This window comes from Equus caballus, chromosome 29 (genome assembly GCF_041296265.1).
Source record: "Equus caballus isolate H_3958 breed thoroughbred chromosome 29, TB-T2T, whole genome shotgun sequence".
NCBI lineage: Eukaryota > Metazoa > Chordata > Mammalia > Perissodactyla > Equidae > Equus > Equus caballus.
The window spans coordinates 14,591,461-14,614,385 of NC_091712.1; the positions used below are offsets into that span (position 1 = coordinate 14,591,461).

At 38.3% G+C, this 22,925-nt stretch overlaps 1 protein-coding gene across 8 annotated transcripts in view; it reads left to right on the plus strand.

Annotated features, from left to right (window-relative positions):
• Nucleotides 1-22,925, plus strand: part of CUL2 (cullin 2) — a 98,281-nt gene that overhangs the window by 15,143 nt on the left and 60,213 nt on the right. For 4 of the 8 annotated variants that reach the window (XM_023631882.2, XM_023631881.2, XM_070254649.1 and 1 more), the window contains 3 exons: nucleotides 8,988-9,128; nucleotides 17,858-17,960; nucleotides 21,015-21,109. In XM_023631882.2, the coding sequence (XP_023487650.1) occupies nucleotides 9,010-9,128; nucleotides 17,858-17,960; nucleotides 21,015-21,109 (317 nt within the window). In that variant the 5' untranslated portion in view covers nucleotides 8,988-9,009. 8 annotated transcript variants of the gene reach the window in all.

Below are 22,925 nucleotides of genomic sequence, written 5' to 3' on the forward strand. Positions count from 1 at the left end.
TAATGCTGGCCTTGTAAAATGAGTTTAGGAGTATTCCCTCCTCTTCTGTTTTTTGAAAGAGTTTGAGAAGGATTGGTGTTATTTTTTGGATCTTTGGCAGAATTTACCAGTGAAGCTGTCTGGTCCTGGACTTTTGTTTTTTGGGAGGTTTTTGTTTACTGATTTGATCTCCTAACCATTAATCGGTCTGTTCAGATTTTCTGTTTCTTCTTGATTCAGTTTTGATGGATTGTATGTTTCTAGGAATTTAACCATTTGTTCTAGGTTGTCAAATGTGGTGGTATATAATTGTTTATAGTAGTCTCTTATGATCCTTTGTATTTCTGTGGTATCAGTTGTAACGTCTCCTCTTTCATTTCTGATTTTATTTGAGTCCTCTCTTTTTCTTGTTGAGTCTAGTGAAAGCTTTGTCATTTTGTTTATCTTTGCAAAGAAACAGCTCTTCATCTCATTAATCTTTTCTATTCTCTTTCTAGTCTCTATTTCATTTATTTCTTCTCTGATCTTTGTTATTTCCTTCTTCCTATTAAATTTGGGCTTTGTTTGTTCTTTTTGTAGTTCCCTGAGGTATAATGTTGGGGTGTTTGTTTGAGATACCTTTTTTTTGTTTTTCATTGTAGGCATTTATTTCTATGAACCTCCCTCTTGGAACTGCTTTTGCTGTATCCCGTAAGTCTTGATATGTTGCATTTCCATTTTCATTTGTCTCAAGGTATTTTTTTATTTCTCTTTGATTTCTTCTTTGATCATTGGTTGTTCAGTAGCATGTTGTTTAATCTCCACATATTTGTGAATTTTCCAGTTTTCTTCTTGTAATTGATTTCTAGTTTCATACTATTGTAGTTGGAAAAGATGCTTGATATGATTTCAGTTTTCTTAAATTTATTAAAACTTGTGGCCTGTCATATGATCTGTCTTGGAGAATGTTCCATGTGCACTTGAGAAGAATGTGTGTTCTCTTGCTTTTGGATGGAGTGTTTTGTAAACATCTGGTATGTCCATCTGGTCTAACATGTCATTTAAGGCCAGTGTTTACTTATTGATTTTCTGTCTGGATGATCTGTCCGTGGGGTGTTAAAGTCTGCTACTGTTATTGTATTGCTGTCTATTTCTCCCTTTAGTTCTATTTGCTTTATGTATTTAGGTGCTCCTATGGTGGGTGCACAGATATTTACAAATATGATACCCTCTTGTGGGATTGATCCTTTTATCATTATGTAATGCTCTTTTTTATCTTTTATTACAGTCTTTGTTTTAAAGCTTATTTTGTCTGATATAAGTATAGCTAACCCAGCTTTTTTTTAGTTTCCATTTGCATAGAATATCTTTTTGTATCCTTTTACTTTCAGTCTGTCTGTGTCCTTACATATGAGATGAATCTCTTATTGGCAGCATATAGATGATCTTGTTTTTTTATCCATTCAACCACTCCATGTCTTTTGATTGGAGAATTTAGTCCATTTACATTTAAAGTAATTATTGATAGATATGTGCTTATTGACATTTTGTTAATTGTTCTCTGGCTGTTTTATAGTTCCTCTCTGTTCATTTCTTCTCTTGCTCTCTTCCTTCGTGGTTTGAAGATTTTCTTGAGTGGTATGCTTAGATTCCTTTCTCTTTATCTTTTGTGTATCTACTATAGGATTTTGCTTTGCACTTACCATGAGGCTTATATATAACAACTTATAACATTGTGTCTTAGGTTGATAAGAACTTAAGTTTGAACGCATTCTGAAGCTCTACATATTTACTCCCATGTTTTATGTTTTTGATGTCACAATTTACATCTTTTTGTCTTGTGTATCCCCTCATTATTATATAGTTGTTTTTACTATTTTTTTCTTTTAATCTTCACACTAATGTTGTGTGATTAATTCACTATTTGTACTATATTTATCATTTTATTATTAGTGTTATTCAAAGACCAGAAGTTTTTAATTTTGATGAAGTCCAGTTTTTTATCAATTTTTTTCCTTATGATTCAGGTGTTTTGTATGCTAGTGAGGAAATCTTTGCTTAGTTTTTAATGTAACCTTCCTAAATTATTCTCATATTCTCCACCAGAGCTGCCAGTTCCTTTCAATAGCTAAACATATCAAGCATTGAGGAGTTGGGAGGGGTGTGGTAAGAGTGGTTTAGGTGAAATATGATCCAGGGGCCAAATCCTTCCTTAGCCTTGTTTTTTGTAAGTAAAGTTTTATTTTATAGGAACACAATCATACCTATTCATTTACTTATTATCTCTGGCTGCTTTTGTGCTACAGCAGCAGAATTGAGTAGTTACAGAGACTGAATGGCTCTCAAAGCCTAAAATATTTACCATCCAGTCCTTTATAGGAAGTGTTTGTTGACCCCTGAGACAACGTATTCGTTCCTCCCCCAGCCGGTGTCCCCTTTTCTTGGAGATAACTCTCCTGGAGCCCTTTCTCTTTGTGTGTCTGCACAGGGTTTTTTTTTTTTTAAAGATTTTATTTTTCCTTTTTCTCCCAAAGCCCCCTGGTACATAGTTGTGTATTTTTAGTTGGGGGTCCTTCTAGTTGTGGCATGTGGGATGTCGCCTCAGCATGGCTTGATGAGCAGTGCCATGTCCGCCCCCAGAATTCGAACTGACGGAGCCCTGTGCCGCCAAAGCAGAGCATGCAATCTTAACCACTTGGCCACGGGCCCAGCCCCTGCACAGGTTTTTAAAATCTGCAGAGCTGCTGTTCTGAAAAATTCCTTTTCCTCTCTCCTGGATTAGATCTCTCTGTTTCTGGGATCCTAGGTCTTTCTTGGTTTGTTCCATTCCTTCTTGATATAGGACATCTTCTAGTAGATTCCTGAGTAAAAAGGCTATATGGGAAATAAATTATATGATACCACTCTTCATAGAGAATTCTAGGTGATTGGTCATTTTCCTTGAGAATTTTGAAGGCATTGCTTTATATTACCTTCCAGCTTCCAGTGTTGCTATTGATAAATCTGAAGATTTTTCAATTTATAGTCTGTTGTGACCTGTTTTTCTTTTCTGGAAGCTTTTGGAATCTTTTCTTTATTCCCAGTGTTTTGATAAGTCAAAAAGAGGTGTCTTTTTATTTATTTTTGAAATCAAATATTCTGGGTATTGACTAGGTCCTTTTTATTGGAGAACTTATGTTCTTCGGTTCTGGGATTTTGTTTTCTTTGATAAATTACCTCTCATTCTAATTTTCTAGAATGCATATTAATTGAATGTTAGATCTCTTAAATTAATACTATTTTTTTTCTTTTTTAAGCTTTCTGATTTTCTTTATGTCCATTCCTCCCATATTTATGAAACTATTAATGATGATGATGGAGAGGATATTTTTTTACACTTTTACTGTGGAAAATTGCAAACATATACCAAAAATGGATAGTATAATAAACTCTCATGTGCTTGTCACTCATTCTCAACAATTATCAATTCAGAAGTAAGCTGTTTAATTTTAAAGCAAATGTCAGATAGCATTTCATTACATCCATAAATATTTTGGAATGTGTCTCTAACAGATAGGGACTCTCATTTTTAAAATCTCTCATTTTATAATTATTATAGAAATTATAAAAATTAATTCTTTAAGGTTATCAAATATCCCATAAGTGTTCAAATTTCCAGGGGTATCATAAATATCATTTGTAAAAAGAGCTTATATCTAGATCCAAATAAGGTCAATCACACTGTGGTAGATTAATGTGCCTTTTTAGTCTATTTTAGTTCAATTCCTGCTCTGTATCTCTCTCTTCCTCTCTCTTTTTCTCCTCTATCTCTCTTATGTGTGTGCATAGTTTATTAAAGAAATCTGATTATCCAGTAGTTTTCTACAGTCTGGACTTCTCTGGTTTGCAGAATGAGGGTTAGTACTACTTGTATATATAGTATGTATAATGTGGAAGGCATACAGAAGACATTTAATAAATGTCAGTTAAAGATAATATTGCAATTTCCTTCTGTTATCAATAAGTATTTATAGCAATTGTAACTTAAATTGTGTTATCAAAACCTTTAGAAGAAATCTTTGTTAATGTCAGTGTAAAAATACCTTACTAATCCATTTAAAAAAACCATTTAACTTAAAATTATTGATATTAAAGTAGGTACTTTAGTTTTGGAGAACTCATCACATATCATATCTAACATAGTAGAATGAATTCAGATACAGCCAAACAATGAAATGCTGTTAAGATTGAACAAATCCTTATGTGTTAATATGGAATGCTTTCCCAAATACACTGTTAAATGAATGTAGTGTTAAGTTAGTAATATAATACCATTTATGTGAAACAGATGAAAAAAGACCCTACCTGTAAGTCATTTATATAAAAAGAGGGAATAACAAGCCATATATATGTGTGGAATACCCCCAGACACACATAATGCCTGTTGCCTCTGGTGATGGGAGCTGGTGCCTAGAGCATGGAAGTGAGAGGGAGACTGAGATGTCAGAATTTGCAGCCATGTAAATGTGCCTGTTCTCCCCTCTTCTCCACATTAAATTGCTTTAAAACTTTTAATGGGATTATTTCACTTTTTAAATGTGTGACAGCTTTGTTGAGATGTACTTCACATGCCATTCAGTGTGCCCTCTTGAAGTGTACAAGTCACTGGTCTTTAGTACATTCACAGGGTTGCGCAACCTTCATGACAATCAGTTTAGTACATTTTCATCTCCTAATTAGCAGTCACTTCCCATTTCCCCCCAAGTCCCCTAGCCCTAAGAACCACTAAAATACTCTGTCTCTACAGATTTGCCTATTCTGGATATTTCATGTAAATGGAATTATACAATATGTGGTCTTTTGTGACCAACTTCATATGCTTAGTATGTTTTCAAGATTCATCTATATGGTAGCATCTTTCGGGACTTCATTCCCTTGTATTGTGGAATAATAACCCATTGTATGGATATACTGCATTTTGTTTGTGAACATTTGTGTTCAAGTTTTTGTGTGGCTGTGTTTTCTCTTGCATATATACCTAGGAGTGGAATTGCTGGGTCGTATGGCAACTGTGTGTTTATATAAATCACTTTTGTATTTATTTAATTTACTATTATTGACAATCATACGTGTTTAGTAATAGTACTGTGAGAAAATCTAATCTGCAAATCATTTTCAAATGTAATGAAAACTTTACAGATATTATAATTATCTGGAAATGTAATCGAGTATGAATTTTTATTTTGCAATTTATTATTATTTTTTGTATTTGGAACCTATAATTTGTTTTTAGGGCCCATAACTTTTATAGGCCTTAGGCACAGTACTTTTGTGCTTAAGTGTTAAAAACTCTGACATTGCACGAATGAAACTCAGAAGAAAGCTAGAGGAGGTTGTAGTAATGTGGGATTTGAACTTACAGGTACTCAGGGGACATAATCTAACTGAATGGGGATGGAAGTGGTCCTGGCAGGACATCAGCTACAGGACACATTGTGGTCCCTAGTAGGGCAGAGGAATGAAGAACAAGACTCATACGTGTTTTTATCAGTTGTCTCAGCTGGGGAGGTAAAGAAGAGTGCAGTGGTTATGGTCCTGTTTCTTTCTTTGCCCTCTCTCTTTCACATGCTTACGTAAATTCTCCATGAATAAATTATCATTTAAACAGTTTGAGTAAAATGAGGGAGCTTAAGTTTTTTAGTCACATGAGCTTTCTGTTGGGCAAGCGGAACTTAACAGATGATGTCAGCATGCTTTCTGCTGTTGATTTGTTAGTGTTTCACTGGGCTGGTGCTTCTCACCTCGGCTTCTGTGTCTGCCCTCCGTCTAAGCATGGATTATCATTGCATGTTTACCTATTCTGCCATAAATCTGTTGGTCTCAGCAGAGAAATCAGTGTCGATCTGATTCTGTAAAAACTGGAATAAAGCTAAAAGGCAGTCTCTGTAACCATTAAAATAATTTATAAGCAATGCGTAAAATTATCTCATCTTCGTAAGAGGAAGAAACTAACGTGACGGAAACATTGCCAGCTTCTTGGTATAGAGTTACAAAATAGTTCCTACAGGAAACACTCAGCTACTCACAGTTCAGGATGGTTAAATGCTCTGATAGAGGTTAAGCATGGAGTTCTCATGTAATACATAAGATGGGGCACCTTCCTAGCTAAAGTGGGCCCAGGAAATTTTCTTAAAAAAGCAGATGTACTGGGCCAAGGCTGTAATGTCAGTAGGAGTTAGGGGAACGGAAGAAAGGGGAGGAAGGAAAAGAGAAGAATTGCAGGTCGGGAAAACAGTAAGGGTAAAGGCAGGTGTATGAGTCAGCCTATTGTGTTCAGTGACCTCTAAACACAGAGAAGTTACTGGATTGTGATGTCAAGGACGGGCATCCCATGAGAAGAGAAAGCTGGAGTGTGCTTTAGTCTAAGGTCAAATCATGGACGCTTGGTGTGCCGTGTTGCAGATGAGCCAAACTGAATGCTGTGTGTAGTGGGAAACATCAAACAGCTTTGAGAGTGACATGGTCAACTTTTTGGTTTAGGTAAGTTGTTTTTGTCTTTGAGTGCCAGATCTGAGATTCTAACCCTCTTGAAGGTCAAGAACTTTGTTTATTGACCACTGTATCCTCAGAGCCTAGGACAGTGCCTGGCAAGTATTTAAGTGTTCACTAAAAATATTAGTGAGGCCGTATAGTTGTATACAGTGGTTGAGAGCGTGGGCTCCAGTGCACCACCATTAAATAGCTCTGTGACCTTAAGCAAGTTTCTTAATTACCCTGTGACTCAGTTTTCTTATCTAGAATTAGGACCTACCTAATCAGATTGTTGGGAAAATTAAAGGAGTTTATATAGATCACTTAGAATTGTGCTTGGCTCGTAGTAGGTACTATATAAATATTAACAGTTATTATTGTTTCTTTGGTGAAAGTAAGATTAATACAAATTAGAACTGTTGAAGGGCCTAATCGCACAGCATTTCTAGGTTTACACAGGAGTGGATGGATCCCAGAAATATTCAGTAACACAGTTGGATAGAATGTGGTGAATAAGCGTGAAAAGGAGTTAAGGTTAATTCCCCAATTCAAAGCTAGAGTGTTAGGTTCCCCCCACCCCCCACCCCCACCCTTCACACGCACACGCTTGCTCACGCGCGCGCACACACACACAAACACACACTCTCTCTCCCTCTCTCTCTCTCTCTCCCTCCCTCCCTCCCTCCCTCCCTCCCTCCTTCTCTCTCTCTCTCTCTCTCTCTGTCTCTGTCTCTCTCTCTCTCTCTCTCTCTCTCTGTCTCTCTCATGGAGAAATTGCTGCTGGCCCATTCTAGTCAGTCCAGAAAGTTTAAGGTCTGGGGGTGGAGTCTCTGGTGTGTTGAGGAAAGAGTGCTGATTCAATGTGGCAAACCCTCTTGGATATTTGTTTGGCTTCTCTCTGATTCCTTTTCTTTCTCTTCCTTGGTCTATTCCTGGGCTCCTCTTGAGTTCTTTTCTTCCAGGACAGAATATAAGAAGGGCCTAGGGCCACCTCCAGTGGGGCTGGGGGCGCCTTGTCCCCTTTTCTCTTTCTCTGCCTCCTCCCTGTTGTTTCCTCCCTTTTTTCCCCCAGTGGGAGACAGAGAAAGGGTGTTTGCTCCTTGTGCAGGCCTTGGCTCCAGACTGGCTTGGGGCTTCCCAGTCCCAAGAATAAGGGAAAACTTTGGGGAGGATGTTAAAACATGTGCCAGAAAAGGGTTCCCTTGTGCTTCTAACTGTAAAAGGTTTCTCTTAATTCTGTTCTTCTGATGTGGTATTGAGAAGGATTTGAAATATAGCTTGAACCGAGTTTCTCTAACCTTGGGCCCCTTCTGTTCCAGAAACCAGCTAACTCCTAGAATACAACTTCTCTGCTAGGCAGAAGGAGTCTTTTGGCTCACTACTAGGCTGGTGAGGTTTGCCTGAGCTGGGGCTTCCATGCTTCTCATTAGAGGAGCGGGACTGGGTGCCCTGAGAATCTGAAGAAGGAGCCCTAAGGTCTCTGCTGCAACCTGATCTTTCTTTCTTTTTTTTTTTGAGGAAGATTAGCACTGAGCTAACATCCGTGCCCATCTTCCTCTACTTTATATGTGGGACACCTGCCACAACATGGCTTGACTAGCGGTGTGTAGGTCCACACCCAGGATCCAAACCGGCAAACCCCGGGCCGCTGAAGCAGAATGTGCGAACTTAACAGCTGCGCCACTGGGCCAGCCCCTGAAATCTTTAATCTTCTTAATCTTAAAAGTTTATGTGCATTTTGCATTCTATCCTACAATTCATCTTTTGTTTTAATTTAATTTTAATTTTATTGTTTGTTGTAATACAAATATAAATTTTCTCCATAATCTTTTACCTAAACTGATGCTCCAGGAAGATAAATCCTTTCATTTTCTTGTGTCTTCTCATATTCCCTTACTACCTCATTCCCCAGTTTAAGGATAGCAAACCACAAGGTTTTGGGGCCAGAACCTTTTTATTAAGTGTCTCTTGCATATTTCTCGTGATAGGACCTGGCTTTTGGCTACCTGAGTCATAGCTTCTTTCCCTCAGCACGTTAAATGAGGCTTCTAAATCTTTGGAACAACACCATTGATTATATATAATTTGTACGAAAAGCTTTACATTTCCTAGAGTTTGTAATGGATGTAAATATTCTATGGATTTATTTGGATAGTTATGAGAAGACAGTAGCAATGTTTATTGTGTTCTTACTATGTGCCAGGTTCTGTTCTCTCCCCTTGGGTCTGTCATGCTATTCAATTATGTAGTACCTTAAAAACAAATAACCGATCTTTTTTTTTTTTTGAGGAAGGTTGGCTGTGAGCTAACATCTATGCCCATCTTCCTCTACTTTGTGGGACGCCTGCCACAGCATGGCTTGATAAATGGTGTGTAGGTCTGCCCCTGGATTCGAATAGGCAGACCCCTGGCTGCTGAAGTGGAGTGCACAAACTTAACCGCTGTGCCACTGGGCCAGCCTCCAAATAATCAATCTTATAGAATTCATGCTAATGTTACTATTGTTTTTTAATTAACAGATTTCAACACTAAACTTGCACAATGTCTTTGAAACCAAGAGTAGTAGATTTTGATGAAACATGGAACAAACTTTTAACGACAATCAAAGCTGTTGTCATGTTGGAATACGTTGAAAGAGCAACATGGAACGATCGCTTCTCGTATCCTTTTAGTGGCATTGATAAATGTTCTTAAACTGACAATGATAATTGTGTTGATAACTGTATCAGTAAACATTGATAAATGTTCTAAAATTGATAAACTTGTTGAAAAGTGAGAATAGGTTTAAGCTTATATAAATGGAAGGACATTCCAGAGTGACTATTTTCAAACATATTATTGTTTATATGTCCAAGTTTGTCACTGTATGTGGCAGTCAGCAATGTTTGATAACCTTTCCCTCAACAAATAGTTATCGTGCACTTAGTGTGTGTCAGGTACTACTTTGGGTTTTGGGAATACAGTTGTGAACAAAAAAAACGACTTTCCCTTCATTCTACTAAAGAAAACAGACAATAAACAGATATAAAATAATGTAATGCCAGTGCTTCTAATCACAGGGCAGATAAGGGGTGGGCATGGAGAATGGAGTACAGATGTACGCGGCTCTTGTAGCCAGCTGGGCAGGAAGGCCTCTCAGAGGATGCTGATGTTCAAGCAGAGATGGGTACAAAGTGAGGGATCGTGTCATACAGATCCCTGGGGAAGAACATTCTAGGTAGAGTGAATGGCAGCTTCACTGACTGTGAGGTGGAGACGTGTTTTTTAATTGGATTGTCTGCCTTTGTGAATTAGGAGTTTTGTGTGAAAATACACATCTGTGATTTCCCTAGGACAATATGAAACCTGGTGTCCTGCATTCCTACAAGACAGCAATCTCTTAAAAGAAAAAGGTGCACCCCCCCCCCACAGACACACATACATTATGTTATGTGTGTATATATATAAAGTACGTATATATTTATGTGTATACTTTACACATATACATAAAACACAGTGCAGTTCCAGTACCCAGGATATAAACTCTGGCACCAAGGAAAAAACCAAAGTATTAAAATACTTTAGCTTTTTAGTATTTGGGAGGTTACAGGGGTCTCTAGGAACCCTCAGCCACAGGTAGCTGGGGCAAAGTCTCACCAACTCTGCCCACTATCTGCCAGGGGCCAAGGCTGTGTGGCCATGGGGACAGCGTATGCATATTCGAACCCCTATACTGGCAGACTCCTTAACCGCCTCGGTCTTTGACTACAGGAAATACCACATGTCATATCCGGGGGGGGAGGAAAGGGGTAGGGTTGAGGCCTGGGTCTCTGGGTCTAAATGGCATGGCAGTGGCCCAGGGCCCTGAAGGAGGCCTTGGGGATGAGATGGACTCTGTAGGAACCAGAGATTCTTTTCCCGCAAAGGGAAGAGGAGATGTGAAGATACTGTCCAGAATGAATGTGGAGGTTCAGAGTTCTCTTGAGCTCTGTACTGCCCTCTCTAGCAATCTTCTGGGGCTAAAGGATGGCTGCCCTCATTATGTGTGGTGTGCTTTCTTTAGAAAATCTTGGATTTCGTAAGACAGTGATTCACTTTATTCTTAATGCCTAACTCAGTTAATATTAAGCTGAATGTTGATGCAAGAACAGTGAAGTTCTTTTAGACCAAGAGGAAACCATTTAATTCATTATGATTGCAGTTGTCAGTAAGAAACATTTGTTAGGCTATCTGTGTTCTAGGCACTGAAGATACATAAAACGATGGTAATGTATCTGGAAGGCTTCATAGTTTGCAAAGATCTTTTACATTTTTTCTGTTATTTGGTACCTTAAACAAACCTATCAGGATCAGTAGGGCACATACAATTGTCTTTATGTAACAGATGAGGAAACTAATGCTAAGAGGTAAAGGAACTTGCCCGGGATCATCCAGGGAGCACAGACTTGAATACAAAATTTCTAACATCTGATTCCCTGTACTTTCCAGTATATCTAGAGGATAATTGACATGGATTCTGCCTTTGAAGAACTTCTTATTGAATTTCTTTCTTTAATTTTTCTGTGGATCATCATGGATTGTTTTTGGGTAGAAATCTTGATAAAAATTTAAGTAGTGATCAGGGCTACTTGTGTGTTACTGAAGTTGGGCTCGGCAAGTACTTAGGTAGTTTTAAGGCTATTTTAACTAAAATAATGAGCAGAGAGAGAAGAGTAGGAGATGGTTATAGAAGATTACAAGAAAAGGGAAAATGAGCATAAGGTAAAGAAAAAGATAAGAATAATTAAGTATGTTCTTTATTGTTGTGCAGAATATACAGTTAAACTGGTTGGTTTGTAAATGGTTTTGAATCAGCTGACTTCCCTGGAAAGTGCCCCTTAAGTCTCTATTATGTCTAAGATGTTTATTATTTGATCCATCTAATGTGGTCCAGTTATTCTTGACCTGATCGTGAATTTTCTCCTCCTACCCTTAAAATAAAAAACACCTGCAAAAACAGTAAACTTAAGAATGGAATCTTTCACTTTAAATTTTATTTTGGAAAATAAAGGGCTCTGTTGCTAATGTCTAAAGTAAAATTCTCTTCTTTTCCTTGTTACTTTGCCCAAAAATATAAGGTTGACTTCTGACTCTCGGATATCTTGGGTAGAAATTTTAGAGGCCATAAAACTTTAATATTTTGAAAATGAGAAAAACCCCCCCAGAATTGTGTACCACCGTATGTATTAGTACTTGATCTTTTATAAGGCATTTTTGGGGGTTTGTGAAGTATAATACATACTTGGAAAATTCCTGAGATGTGTGTGTAGAGTTGAACAAATAATTGCAAAGCAAACTCCTGCACAATCACCACACAGGCTAAGAACTAGAACGCGGCCAGCATCCACCAGCCCCTACCACATGTCCCTCTAGGTCACAGACTCGCTCCTTTCCCTTGGACATCACTACTGTCCTGGCTTTTACACCTGTTGTTGCCTTGTTTTTCTAAAAATAGTATAACTGCATGTGTGTACAACTCTAAACAATACTGGTTAATTCCTTCGGTGTTTTGAACTTTATGTAAATGGAATCATACTGTACATTCTTTTGTGTCATAATTTTTTCTTTCAACATATATATGGGTGTGTGCATAATTTGTTACGAATGACCTCGTAAAGTATGTGTTATTAGTTCCATTTTATAGGTGAGAATATTGTGACCCAAAGGTGGTAAGATGACTTACTGATATTGTAGGATAGAATGCTTGAGCAAAAATGCCAAAGTCTTCCATACTCTTGAAGTTGGTATTGATCTGCCAATTGAAGTATTTAACGGGTGTAACTATAAACTTACTGAACCCCTGTCCGCAAACATTTTAATTAAATATAAGCCCCATAAGGGCAGGGATTCCTGTCTTTTTGTTCACTGCTATATTCCCAGCTCCTGGTACGTATAGATACCTAGCAAATATCTGGTGAATGAATAGCTACTGTCAACTAAATGTCATTCTGCACAGATGAAACAAATAACAATATTTGGCTAGTTCTCTTATTGTCTTGAGAGTGGAGCTTTTAACACTCATTCCTCATAAATGTACTGGGTCCAGGTATGTATGCAAGGCATTTTGGTTGTTAGGTAATGTAAATAGAAAATATCAGCATTTTCTTTTGCTGCATAACCAATTACCACAAATTTAGTGGCTTAAAGAAACACCCTTTTATCATCTTAAAGTTCTGTTGGTTAGAAGCCTATGATGTGGCTGGGTTCTGTGCTCAGGATCTCACAAGGCTGAAATCAAAGAATTGGCTGGCTACATTCTCATCTAGAGCTCAGGGTCCTCTTCTAAGCTCATTCCTGTTAATTGGCAGAATTCAGTTCCTTGCAGTTGTAGGACTGAGGTCCCTATTTCCTTGTTGACTGTGAGCTAAGAGTTGCTCTCAGTGACTGGTGATCACTCTCTCCAGTTTTGCATGTGACTCCCCTCCGTCTTCAAAGCTAACAGCAAGTCAAGTCTTTCTGTGCTTTGACTCAGACTTCCTCTTCTGCAGGTAGCCAAGGGGACAGGGACTGGGGGATCTGCTTTTAAAGGGCTCATGCAGTTAGATTAGGCTCACCAGTAAAGCTCAGGATAATCTCCCTATTTTAGGGTCAACTGATTAGTAATCATAGTTGCAGCTGGAAAGTCCCTTTTGCTATTAAAGTAACCTGGGTTCAATATCTTATATTCGCAGTCGCAGGTATTAGGGTGGGAAATCTTGGGAGGCCATTTTCAGAATTCTGCCTACCACTATAATAATGATGCTTCATAACAAAAGTTTTATGACAGCTTTGGTGCAGTCTGTAGGGAGGTTTGGAATTCACCCTTTATGTATGTATATCAGAGGCTTTCCTATGGCAAGACAGAGGCCAACTGGGGATCTACATTTACTATTTGGGTTGGAGTTCTTTGGTTGTTTTGATTTACTTTTATTCATGGTTTTCTGCCTTTTGGTAGCTGTTAGGACAGTTCCCAAGCCCCAGCAGTGTAATATGGAAGCTCTCCTACTTAAGTACAAGTTAGATTCCAAATGGTCACATATAAGTCCAACGTGGTTAAGGGAGGGGAGATTTAAGATTGCCTCCCCTGAATATATTTCTTTCCAGCCGAGGAAAACCAGGCTTGAAAACCAGGCATATTCCTCTCCTCATTTCTAATGTATATTCTGTCAGGCGTCTTTTTCAAATCTAAACTAATTTTTACTACATTGAAAAATGTTGAGGCAAGTGATCTCCATTCTTGACGATCTTCACAAGTGATAGAAGGAGAACTTCTTAGTGACCTTGGCATCTATACTTAGAACCCATCGTTCTTTCTTAGATTGTGCAGATTGAGAAAGGTTTTATCTATAGTCGTCTCTGGTTGGTACATCAGCAACAGTTTCACTCTATTCCAAATTAAATCAGATGAATATTTGATGTTGATGTGCATTTTCTGCTATACACTTGAAAGTTTTTCCTTTAATCATTTTTTATCCTTATTTACTACTGGAAAATGCAACATGTAAAAAAATGAATCTATGAAATCATCAAGTAGATTTCATAGATTCATTTTTTTACATGTTGCATTTTCCTCTTGATCTTTGGAAATTTCAATAAAAATCTTTATTCTTTATTGTTTTGGTTTTTTATTGTTCATAAATTCCTTTTTGGTCATTGTCTTACCGTTCTCAATTTTAAGATAATCTTTGCTTTTATTCCCATTGCAAAACTCATTGTTTTTGAACCACTACACAATAGAGTTAATAGTGTTAAAACTCAAAATTAAGCCCATGTATAGGAAATGCCTTTTAATAGAGAAAATAAACTAAAATAAATAATTTTGCTGCTGACCAACATTGTCTTTTGGTCGTAACATAATTCATAGCTTTTGCTCTGGAAGAGTTTTGTTTCTGCCTTTGAGAATTTTTAAGAGGAAAGTTTATAAGTAGGGGAATTTTTCTATTTCAGCTCCCTAAAGAGTAACTTAAGGAAAAGATGAATTTGGGAAAGAGTGTGTTTAAAATCTAAATCTGATCTCCAGTTATTTCCCATTTACTGTCTTTTAAAGTATCTTGAAAAATGCTCTTCTTGGCTGCTCTTCCTAAGGCCTAAACATTTCCAGGGTGGTTGGATATTTGAATAGGTTAGAGAAAGAGGACATATTTAGGAATACCTTTTAGGCAGTTGAATGAAATATACAGTGGTTAACTGAGACCCCAAACTATGGTGAGTTAAAATATTAATTTAAAAAATTCATTGAGGTGGACTCCATTAAAAAAAATACATGAGTCCGTTCTCACTGAGGAAGACAGTATATAAATCTTGTGCGTGGAACGAAATGGGAAAATCTCCCTGTATTGCCTCCCGAACACAGATCCTTGTTCCCCAAGCAGGAAGAGGGTCAGTCCTGTGCTGTGAATCCTTCTAGTCAATTTAGTTTACATGTATGTGCAGTGGATATATTGAGATGCTGATTTTGGTAATGTAAAACATTTGGGCACATAATTAGCATATCATGCTGAATTTATGGTATTGAATCATTTAAATTTTTTGCTGTCAAGTTGTGTATTCTAGAAATAAGTGTGTGTATGGCTTAAAGAAAAAAATAAGTGGAGCAAATATCATCATCATGTTGGATGAAAATTGTGGAGGATGGTATTCATAACTTAAAGATGTTAAATACATCACACCTTTGCTAAAAAGGATCGTTGATGTAGATCCTAGCTTAGTTTAGTCTTTTCTTTTGCTGAGGAAGATTAGCCCTGAGCTAACATCTGTTGCCAATCTCCCTCTTTTTTTTTTGCTGAGGGAGATTAGCCCTGAGGTAACATCTCTGCCAATCTTCCTCCACTTTATATGTGGGTTGCCACCACAGCATGGCTGACAAGTGGTCTAGATCTGCACCCAGGATCCAAACCCATGAACCCAGGCTGCCAGAATGGAGCACGCTGAACTTAACCACTATGCCACGGAGCTGGCTCCTCCATTTAGTCTTTTTTAAAAAATAAAATTTAAGTATAATGTACATACTGACTCGTGAATGTACAGACGGATTTTCACAAAGTGCACATACCCATGTGTCCAGTAAATAGAACACTCCTAGCATCCCAGAAGCACCCCTTGTCCCCTCAGTTACTGCAGTTACCACCATCCTGACTTCCACCATCTTCAGTCCTGACTGCCCTCTTATGTCTGATTTTGCTAGGGTACATTTGTGATGAGTGCGATTGAATGTAAGTCTCTGTGGGAAAACAGACAAAACTCTTAGAGGCTTAAATTATGTAGTGAACTAGAACTTTTTTAAAAGGAATTTATAGCTGAAACCTGGGTGGGCTCCAAGTGGGATCCAGGAGCTCATATAATCCATTATTTTGAAGCACCTTTCTTCTCTATTAATGCCTTAAGGCTCCCTCTGCCCTCCACCAAACCATTATCAATTCACTATAGAATTTGTGTCCAGATAAATTTCTAAATTCTTCTTTCTTAGGTGGTGTATATTCAGATTTCTACTTTCTTTGTAATATAGGTTAATATTTTGATATATTATTGTTCATAAATAGTTCTTATATACCATTTTACTTAGATAATCTTCTAGTTTATAAAGGTTCTTTATTATATCTAAGTTGATTTAAAATAATTGTAATAGTTTGTTTTTTATTGTGTTTTTTCCTACAAAAAACCTGGCACAGTAATATTACACAATATGGATGATATTTTGGCTTCACCATGTTTGTTTTTTAACTATAAAGAAAATTTTTTGTTTATATTTAATACACTAGCATATTGAAGAAATAGACATATATACATGAAAATATTTTATTAGTACTAATTATAATTGAAAGTAAATAACAAAAGGATTTAGAAGGAACGTGGGAATGTCTGACCGAAGTCTCCCAGACAGTGGCCTCATGTGGAGAGGGCTGCTTGCTGCTCTTCCCAGAGTGCTGATGCTAGGCCACTAGACAGGGCACGTGAGATTGAGTCCCTGCCTCTCTTCCATGACCAGCTGTTTAATGAGTGCCTGTTAGGTGTCAGGAACGGTGCCTGTGGGCTGGGAATATAGGGACGTTTAAGAACAGGCTAGAGAGGATGACAGAGATAGAAATAATTTCTGTTGCATAAAAATAAGTTCTGTAGAAGAAGATATGAAATTTTATGGGGATACAGAGGAAGATGAACCTGCATCCTACCTGTATATATTTTTAAGCACAGATTTTCGTTTTGTAATATTTCCTGATCCTTATGTTAAATACAGGTACTTGACGCCATCCCAGATAATCAACCTTATTGTCAGTTTTTGTCTGCGTCTCTAATTAGGCTGGTCTCAGGTTGCTTCCTGTGTGCTTTATCTTCCACATTTAGTCAGTGATGCACTTTATGGAGTACTTTAACATACATCAGCTTGTTTGAGTCTGACAGGCATTCTGTGGAGATGTCAGGAGAGGGTTTACTGTCCTTCTCTTAGAGGTGAGGAAATGGCAGTGCAGAGAGGTTAAGAGACTTCAGTAAGATCAAGGGCTAGTAAATGTCCAGTCTCAGTCAGATCCCATTTCCTCTGACTCCTGATTAAGAGCTCTCTGCTACAGCATTTCTACCATTTGTGATACCTAGCAAGGTACTGAATTGGTGTTCCAAAACTTGATTGATTAATTGATGTTACTATTCATACTCTAATTCTTCTAATAGAATGAATGTTGAAGGACAGTACGTAGATCCTAGAATATTCTGATGAATACTGTGATGTGGGAAAATGTATCAAATGAGTGATTTTTGTAACTTTTGTTTCTCAGAATTGCTTGAGATGTCTGCCTCTTGTGATAGTCCATAGCCCTTTGTTGCTCTTATGCTTATGTCCATTCTTACATAAATCTTATCTTGTAGGTTTCTGGGTAACTTGATTTCCCAGAATCCCCCTCTGAATTTTAACCTTTCTGAGAGGAAGCATTTTTCTTACAGTGCCATCAAATATTCTCAGTAAGTATTTGTTGATTAAATAAACGAATGAATTGTATAGTGCTTTTTAAAGTAAGCATAGTAATATATTTTATCCTTTATTTTGTATCTGTATCTATATAATCCTAAACTGATAAGAATGAAATAATGATTTTTCATTTTTATTTTTATTTTTTTGCTGAGGAAGATTCACCCTGAGCTGACATCTGTGCCAATCTTCCTATTTTGTATGTGGGATGGTGCCACAGCGTGGTGCCTGATGTATGATGTAGGTTCACCCTTGGGAACCAAACCTGGGCTGCTAAAGTGGAGCCTGCCAAAGTGGAGCATGCCCAACTTAACCACTAGGCAACGGGGCCAGCCCCTCATTTTTCATTTTTTAACACCAAACTTGAATTACATCTCTTTTGTTTTAAAGCAATATGTCCAGTGAATATGAAAACCTTAACAGTTTAACTAGAGATATCTATGCTTTATGTGTGGCCTATCCTGAACCCCTTGGAGAAAGACTTTATACAGAAACTAAGATTTTTTTGGAAAATCACGTACGGCATTTGCACAAGGTAAGGAATGATAAGTCCGTGATGGAAATGTATTTGCAGCTGCATAGTTGTTTGACTAGTCCATTGTTTTTCATTGCACAGCCTATGTCCAGTTGGGGTTATTTGTTGTGTTTCCTAATAGCATTTTTCTAATTATGTATATTTAAGATGTGTGAGTCAAGCACTGTGTTGTTAGGTTCTCCAGGGGAGATCAGTTTCGCTGCTCAAGATTGTACTACTAGTAAGTAGAAGAACAGCGTTTCAGATCAAGGTTAGTTCAGGTTTAAAATGTGCTCCTGTGTCCTCTGGATGGTGCTTGTAGAATCAGCATTTCTCGTACTGGTGCTTCCCACTTCTTGGTAAATCTCTATCGTTTATTTCAACCTTTTAGCTTCCTCTTCATATCCTGTATAAAGTCTTAGAAAAACCTAAAATTAGACAAGGAAGGGGTAAATTAAAAAGCACGATAGAAACAGCCCCCGTGACCACTTATTTTGGTTAGTATGCCACACCTGTGAGGGCAACATCACAGACTTGTCTGTGTGTGAACAGTGAATGAATTTTGCAGTATTTGTCTATAGACAGCACTTCTGCCTTATTTTGGACTGCCGGTCTTGTCAGGAACTGGATGAGATCAGTCATTGTCTGGGCTAGACACTGGCCTCTACCTTTTATTATCTGTGACCATGGACAACTCATTTAACTCACCTTATGGATAGATCCTTTGTAAAATGGTAGTAAGCCGTAAGTAGAGCAGTCGATCGTGTGACGTTTCCCCTGAAATGCTGGAGGGACATGCTCTCCCTTTTATCGTGCATGGCAGATACACTTTAGTGAGCTGGTATATGCCTTTGTCAGCTCACGAAAGCGGTTTGGATCACAAGTACTTTAAATTGGTCTTAAAATGTTTAATTTGTTAAGTTAAAGTTGAACTTCTGCTCTGGTGAGCTAGTGAGCTTTGATTATACCATAATTGACAGCTGTGTAAAGCATTTATAAATTTTACACTTTAATATTTTTAGCATAGCTTTTGTGATTTTTTAACTTTTTATTTTGAAATAATTTTAGACCTATAGGAAAGTTGCAAAAATAATACAGTGTTCTCATTTACTTTTTACCCAGCTTCTTACTGTTCATGCCTTGCATAACAGTGGTACAATGATTAAAACCAAGAAGTTAACATTGATATAATTGTGTGGTTTAAAATGAAATTGTGAAGTAGTTTTATGAAAGTTTAGAGTACTTATATAATTGTACACCATATATTCTCTCAGATCCAATGACAAAAGAGAAGTTGGCTGATGTGTAGATGACAAGGTAAATTGTTAATATAGCCAACAGAATCGAAGGAGTCTCACCTGTGAGAAGAAAATTTGATTTGATTGGGGGAGGGAGTTTTTTAAATTACTCAAGTATTGTGTTACCATTATAGATAATTTAGAACTTAGAAATAAACAAAAAGAAGAAAATCAGCATCATCCATAATGTACCTCCAGAATTAACGACTCTTAATATTTTTTATACATATATATGAATATGTCTATTTTGGTATATATTAAAATATATGTAATTTGGTCTTTGGAATATTTTTGCTTGTGTAGCCTTCCATTTTTTATTATAAAATGGAGTCACATTATGCACTTTATAATCTGCTTTTGCGTTTAATAATATGTAAGTCTCTTTCTTTGTCCTTACATAGACTTTTGTAATCCTGGCAATAATTGTAAAATTTTTCATTGTATAGAGATCCAAGGATTTGTCTAAATATTCCCGTATTGCTGGGCATATAGGTTATTTGCACTGTCTGTAATTTGTTATTATAAACAATGTTCTCTGAACATCCTCATAGCTAAATTATTTTTGTGTAACCAAGTTTGTTTGGTTTTCTTTGAGGAAGGTTAGCCCTGAGTCAACTGCTGCCAATCCTTCTCTTTTTGCTGAGGAAGACTGGCCCTGAGCTAACATCCGTGCCCATCTTCCTCTACTTTATATGTGGGATGCCTGCCACAGCGTGGCTTGCTAAGCAGTGGCATGTCTGTACCCGGGGTCCGAACCGGTGAACCTCGGGCCGCCAAAGCGGAATGTGCGCACTTAACCACTGCGCCACAGGAGCCGGCCCTGTAACCAAGTTTTTTTATAAGATAAATTCCTAGACGGGGAATTACTGAGTCATAGGTCGTGAACATTTTTTATTGTTTTGGACATATAGTAACAGATTGTTCTCGGATTTATATTCTGTCCAACCAGTGGCAGCAGTTTGTAAGGATGCTCTTTTCCCCAGCATTATTAATACTAGTTGCTATTTTTAACTTATTTACCAATATTATAGGCCAAGAAGTACTATTTGCAGATTATTTCTATTGTTCTGAGCCTTAATTGAAAAATTCTGAGTTTAAAAGCATGGCATTTCATTAGAGAATTAATTAGATGAAAATTAAAGTTATAACTTGCTTAAGGGTAGAGGTAAGAGAACCTGAGATCTGAATATCATTCCATTGTATTTTTACTGTTAGACTACATTTCCTTTAAAGATAACTTTGTAAAAATTAGACCTCAGATTTCAGTTTGATTTTCATTTTTCAAAAATAATAGGTCACTATTAAGTAAATATAAAATAGCCTATTTTTGGAATGTGGAAAAGGTGTCAATTTTCATAAATAGGTTTACGCACAAAAGTGAGTATGTGGAGTGATGATACATAACTAGCGAGCCGATCGTAAGTGATGGATTTGAGGGAACACAGATGCATGGCGATAGAGTTATGTTCCGTTTTAACCTGAGCCTCATGTAATATCCTAGCCCAAAGACAACATCAAACCATTACATTTGTCCTTTTATCTTAGAGAATGAAACAATTTATTCTCTAGTATGGATGCTTGACTTTCAAATGTAAGACACATGTTTTTCTGGTTGTTCCATTGTTACTACAGGTAGTTAAATTAGAATGCCATTTGTAAATGTAGTTTATAATGCTTGAATTATGTTATTTTAGAACATTGTTTTGATAAATTTCATAGGTTACAAATGCAAATGGTTAGTGCTTTCTAAGTAAAAATATTTTTTCTCTTCATCTAGAGAGTCCTGGAGTCTGAAGAGCAAGTACTTGTCATGTATCATAGGTACTGGGAGGAGTATAGCAAGGGAGCAGATTACATGGACAGCTTGTATAGGTAAGTGTGCTTTCCCACTCCTGACCCTCACAGACCGCATGGGCTGCTTGTGTAGGTAAGTGTGCTTTCCCACTCCTGACCCTCACAGACCGCATGGGCTGCTTGTAGAGGTGATGTGCTTTCCCACTCCTGACCCTCACAGACCGCATGGGCTGCTTGTGTAGGTGAGTGTGCTTTCCCACTCCTGACCCTCACAGACCGCATGGGCTGCTTGTGTAGGTGAGTGTGCTTTCCCACTCCTGACCCTCACAGACCGCATGGGCTGCTTGTGTAGGTAAGTGTGCTTTCCCACTCCTGACCCTCACAGACCGCATGGGCTGCTTGTGTAGGTGAGTGTGCTTTCCCACTCCTGACCCTCACAGACCGCATGGGCTGCTTGTGTAGGTGAGTGTGCTTTCCCACTCCTGACCCTCACAGACCGCATGGGCTGCTTGTGTAGGTAAGTGTGCTTTCCCACTCCTGACCCTCACAGACCGCATGGGCTGCTTGTGTAGGTAAGTGTGCTTTCCCACTCCTGACCCTCACAGACCGCATGGGCTGCTTGTGTAGGTAAGTGTGCTTTCCCACTCCTGACAGTCCAACAGTATTGCCTGTGTTTATAGTTGAAGGAGCTTCTTTTTAAAGTACCTGTGACCTGTTGAAATGCAGAGAACTAAAGCATTTCCTGCTCTGTAGACTTTTCTGTGCTCTGGGGAAAGATGTGTCATCTGGGTCATGTGAGTATCTGGGAGCAGGCAGTGTGTGGAAAGTTATTCTGTGAAAAGTGAAACTGTTTAATGGCACAGCTGTTTCTTGAGGTTGTGTGGGTTTATACAGGACACGTTAAATCTCAGCAGAGATCCAGGAGGAACTTCAGTTTGGGTGAAGCTTGGCCGAGTAAATCTACTCCCACGTCCCCTTGCAGTGTGCTCTTATTTGCTCTAGGATTCAGTGTTTCATGTTTCGTGGAAGCACTGTTAGGCAAAGGACTGGGCAGTTTCCTCTGGAAGTTCTCCTACCCTCTCCTCTAAGCACATTTAATTTCCACCAGTGTGGTAATGCCCCACGGTATTTCGCAGCTTCCTGCCTTTCCTCACGCTGTTCTGTCTGTCTGGATCGCTTTTCTTCTTTTCTCTGAGTGACTAATTTTGGTGTGTTTTCCACATTCTCCTCTCTGAACTTCCCTCTCCCCTCGTCTCCCCAGTCTCCTGCTTAGATCTTTTGTGGTAACTGCCACTCCTATGTGTTCCCGTGGCACTCTGGGCTGATCCTCTGTAACCCATCCATGTACACAATGGAAATAAGCATGTAGGTACATAAGGCAGACACCTGGTTATCGAAGAATAGTAGATAAAGAAGGAATAGTGACATCAGCACCTGGGCCTTTCACCCTGGGACCTAGGATGTCTGCTCTTGAAGGGGTGTGGGCTGTGGTGGATGCAGTGACAGTTTTGCCCTGTGCATTGTGGCTGGGGCCACGTGTGGACCCTCGCCTCCTTTTCTCATTGGGGAGAGTCAGGAGTGCAGCTGGGTCTCAGAGCGTTGTCTGCACAGTCACACCGTGTGTCGCAGGAATACCCGGTGGAGGCCAAGGCTTGGTTCTCTTGGCGTCTTTGTCCTTCTTTGCTTCACTGGTTCATGTTCCCTTAGGTTTTCCTAACAGCACTGGAATTTACGTGCTGTGAGTAGCCTATGGTAGAAACTGGAGCTTACTTCTAAGTGACCAGTAGCTTTTATTTCTTCTTAGAAGAGGAGCATGTAATAAAACCAGAAACCAGCAATTGCTGACAAGCACAAGGTTTACTGTGGCTTGGGCTTTTATAAAACCATACCCTAA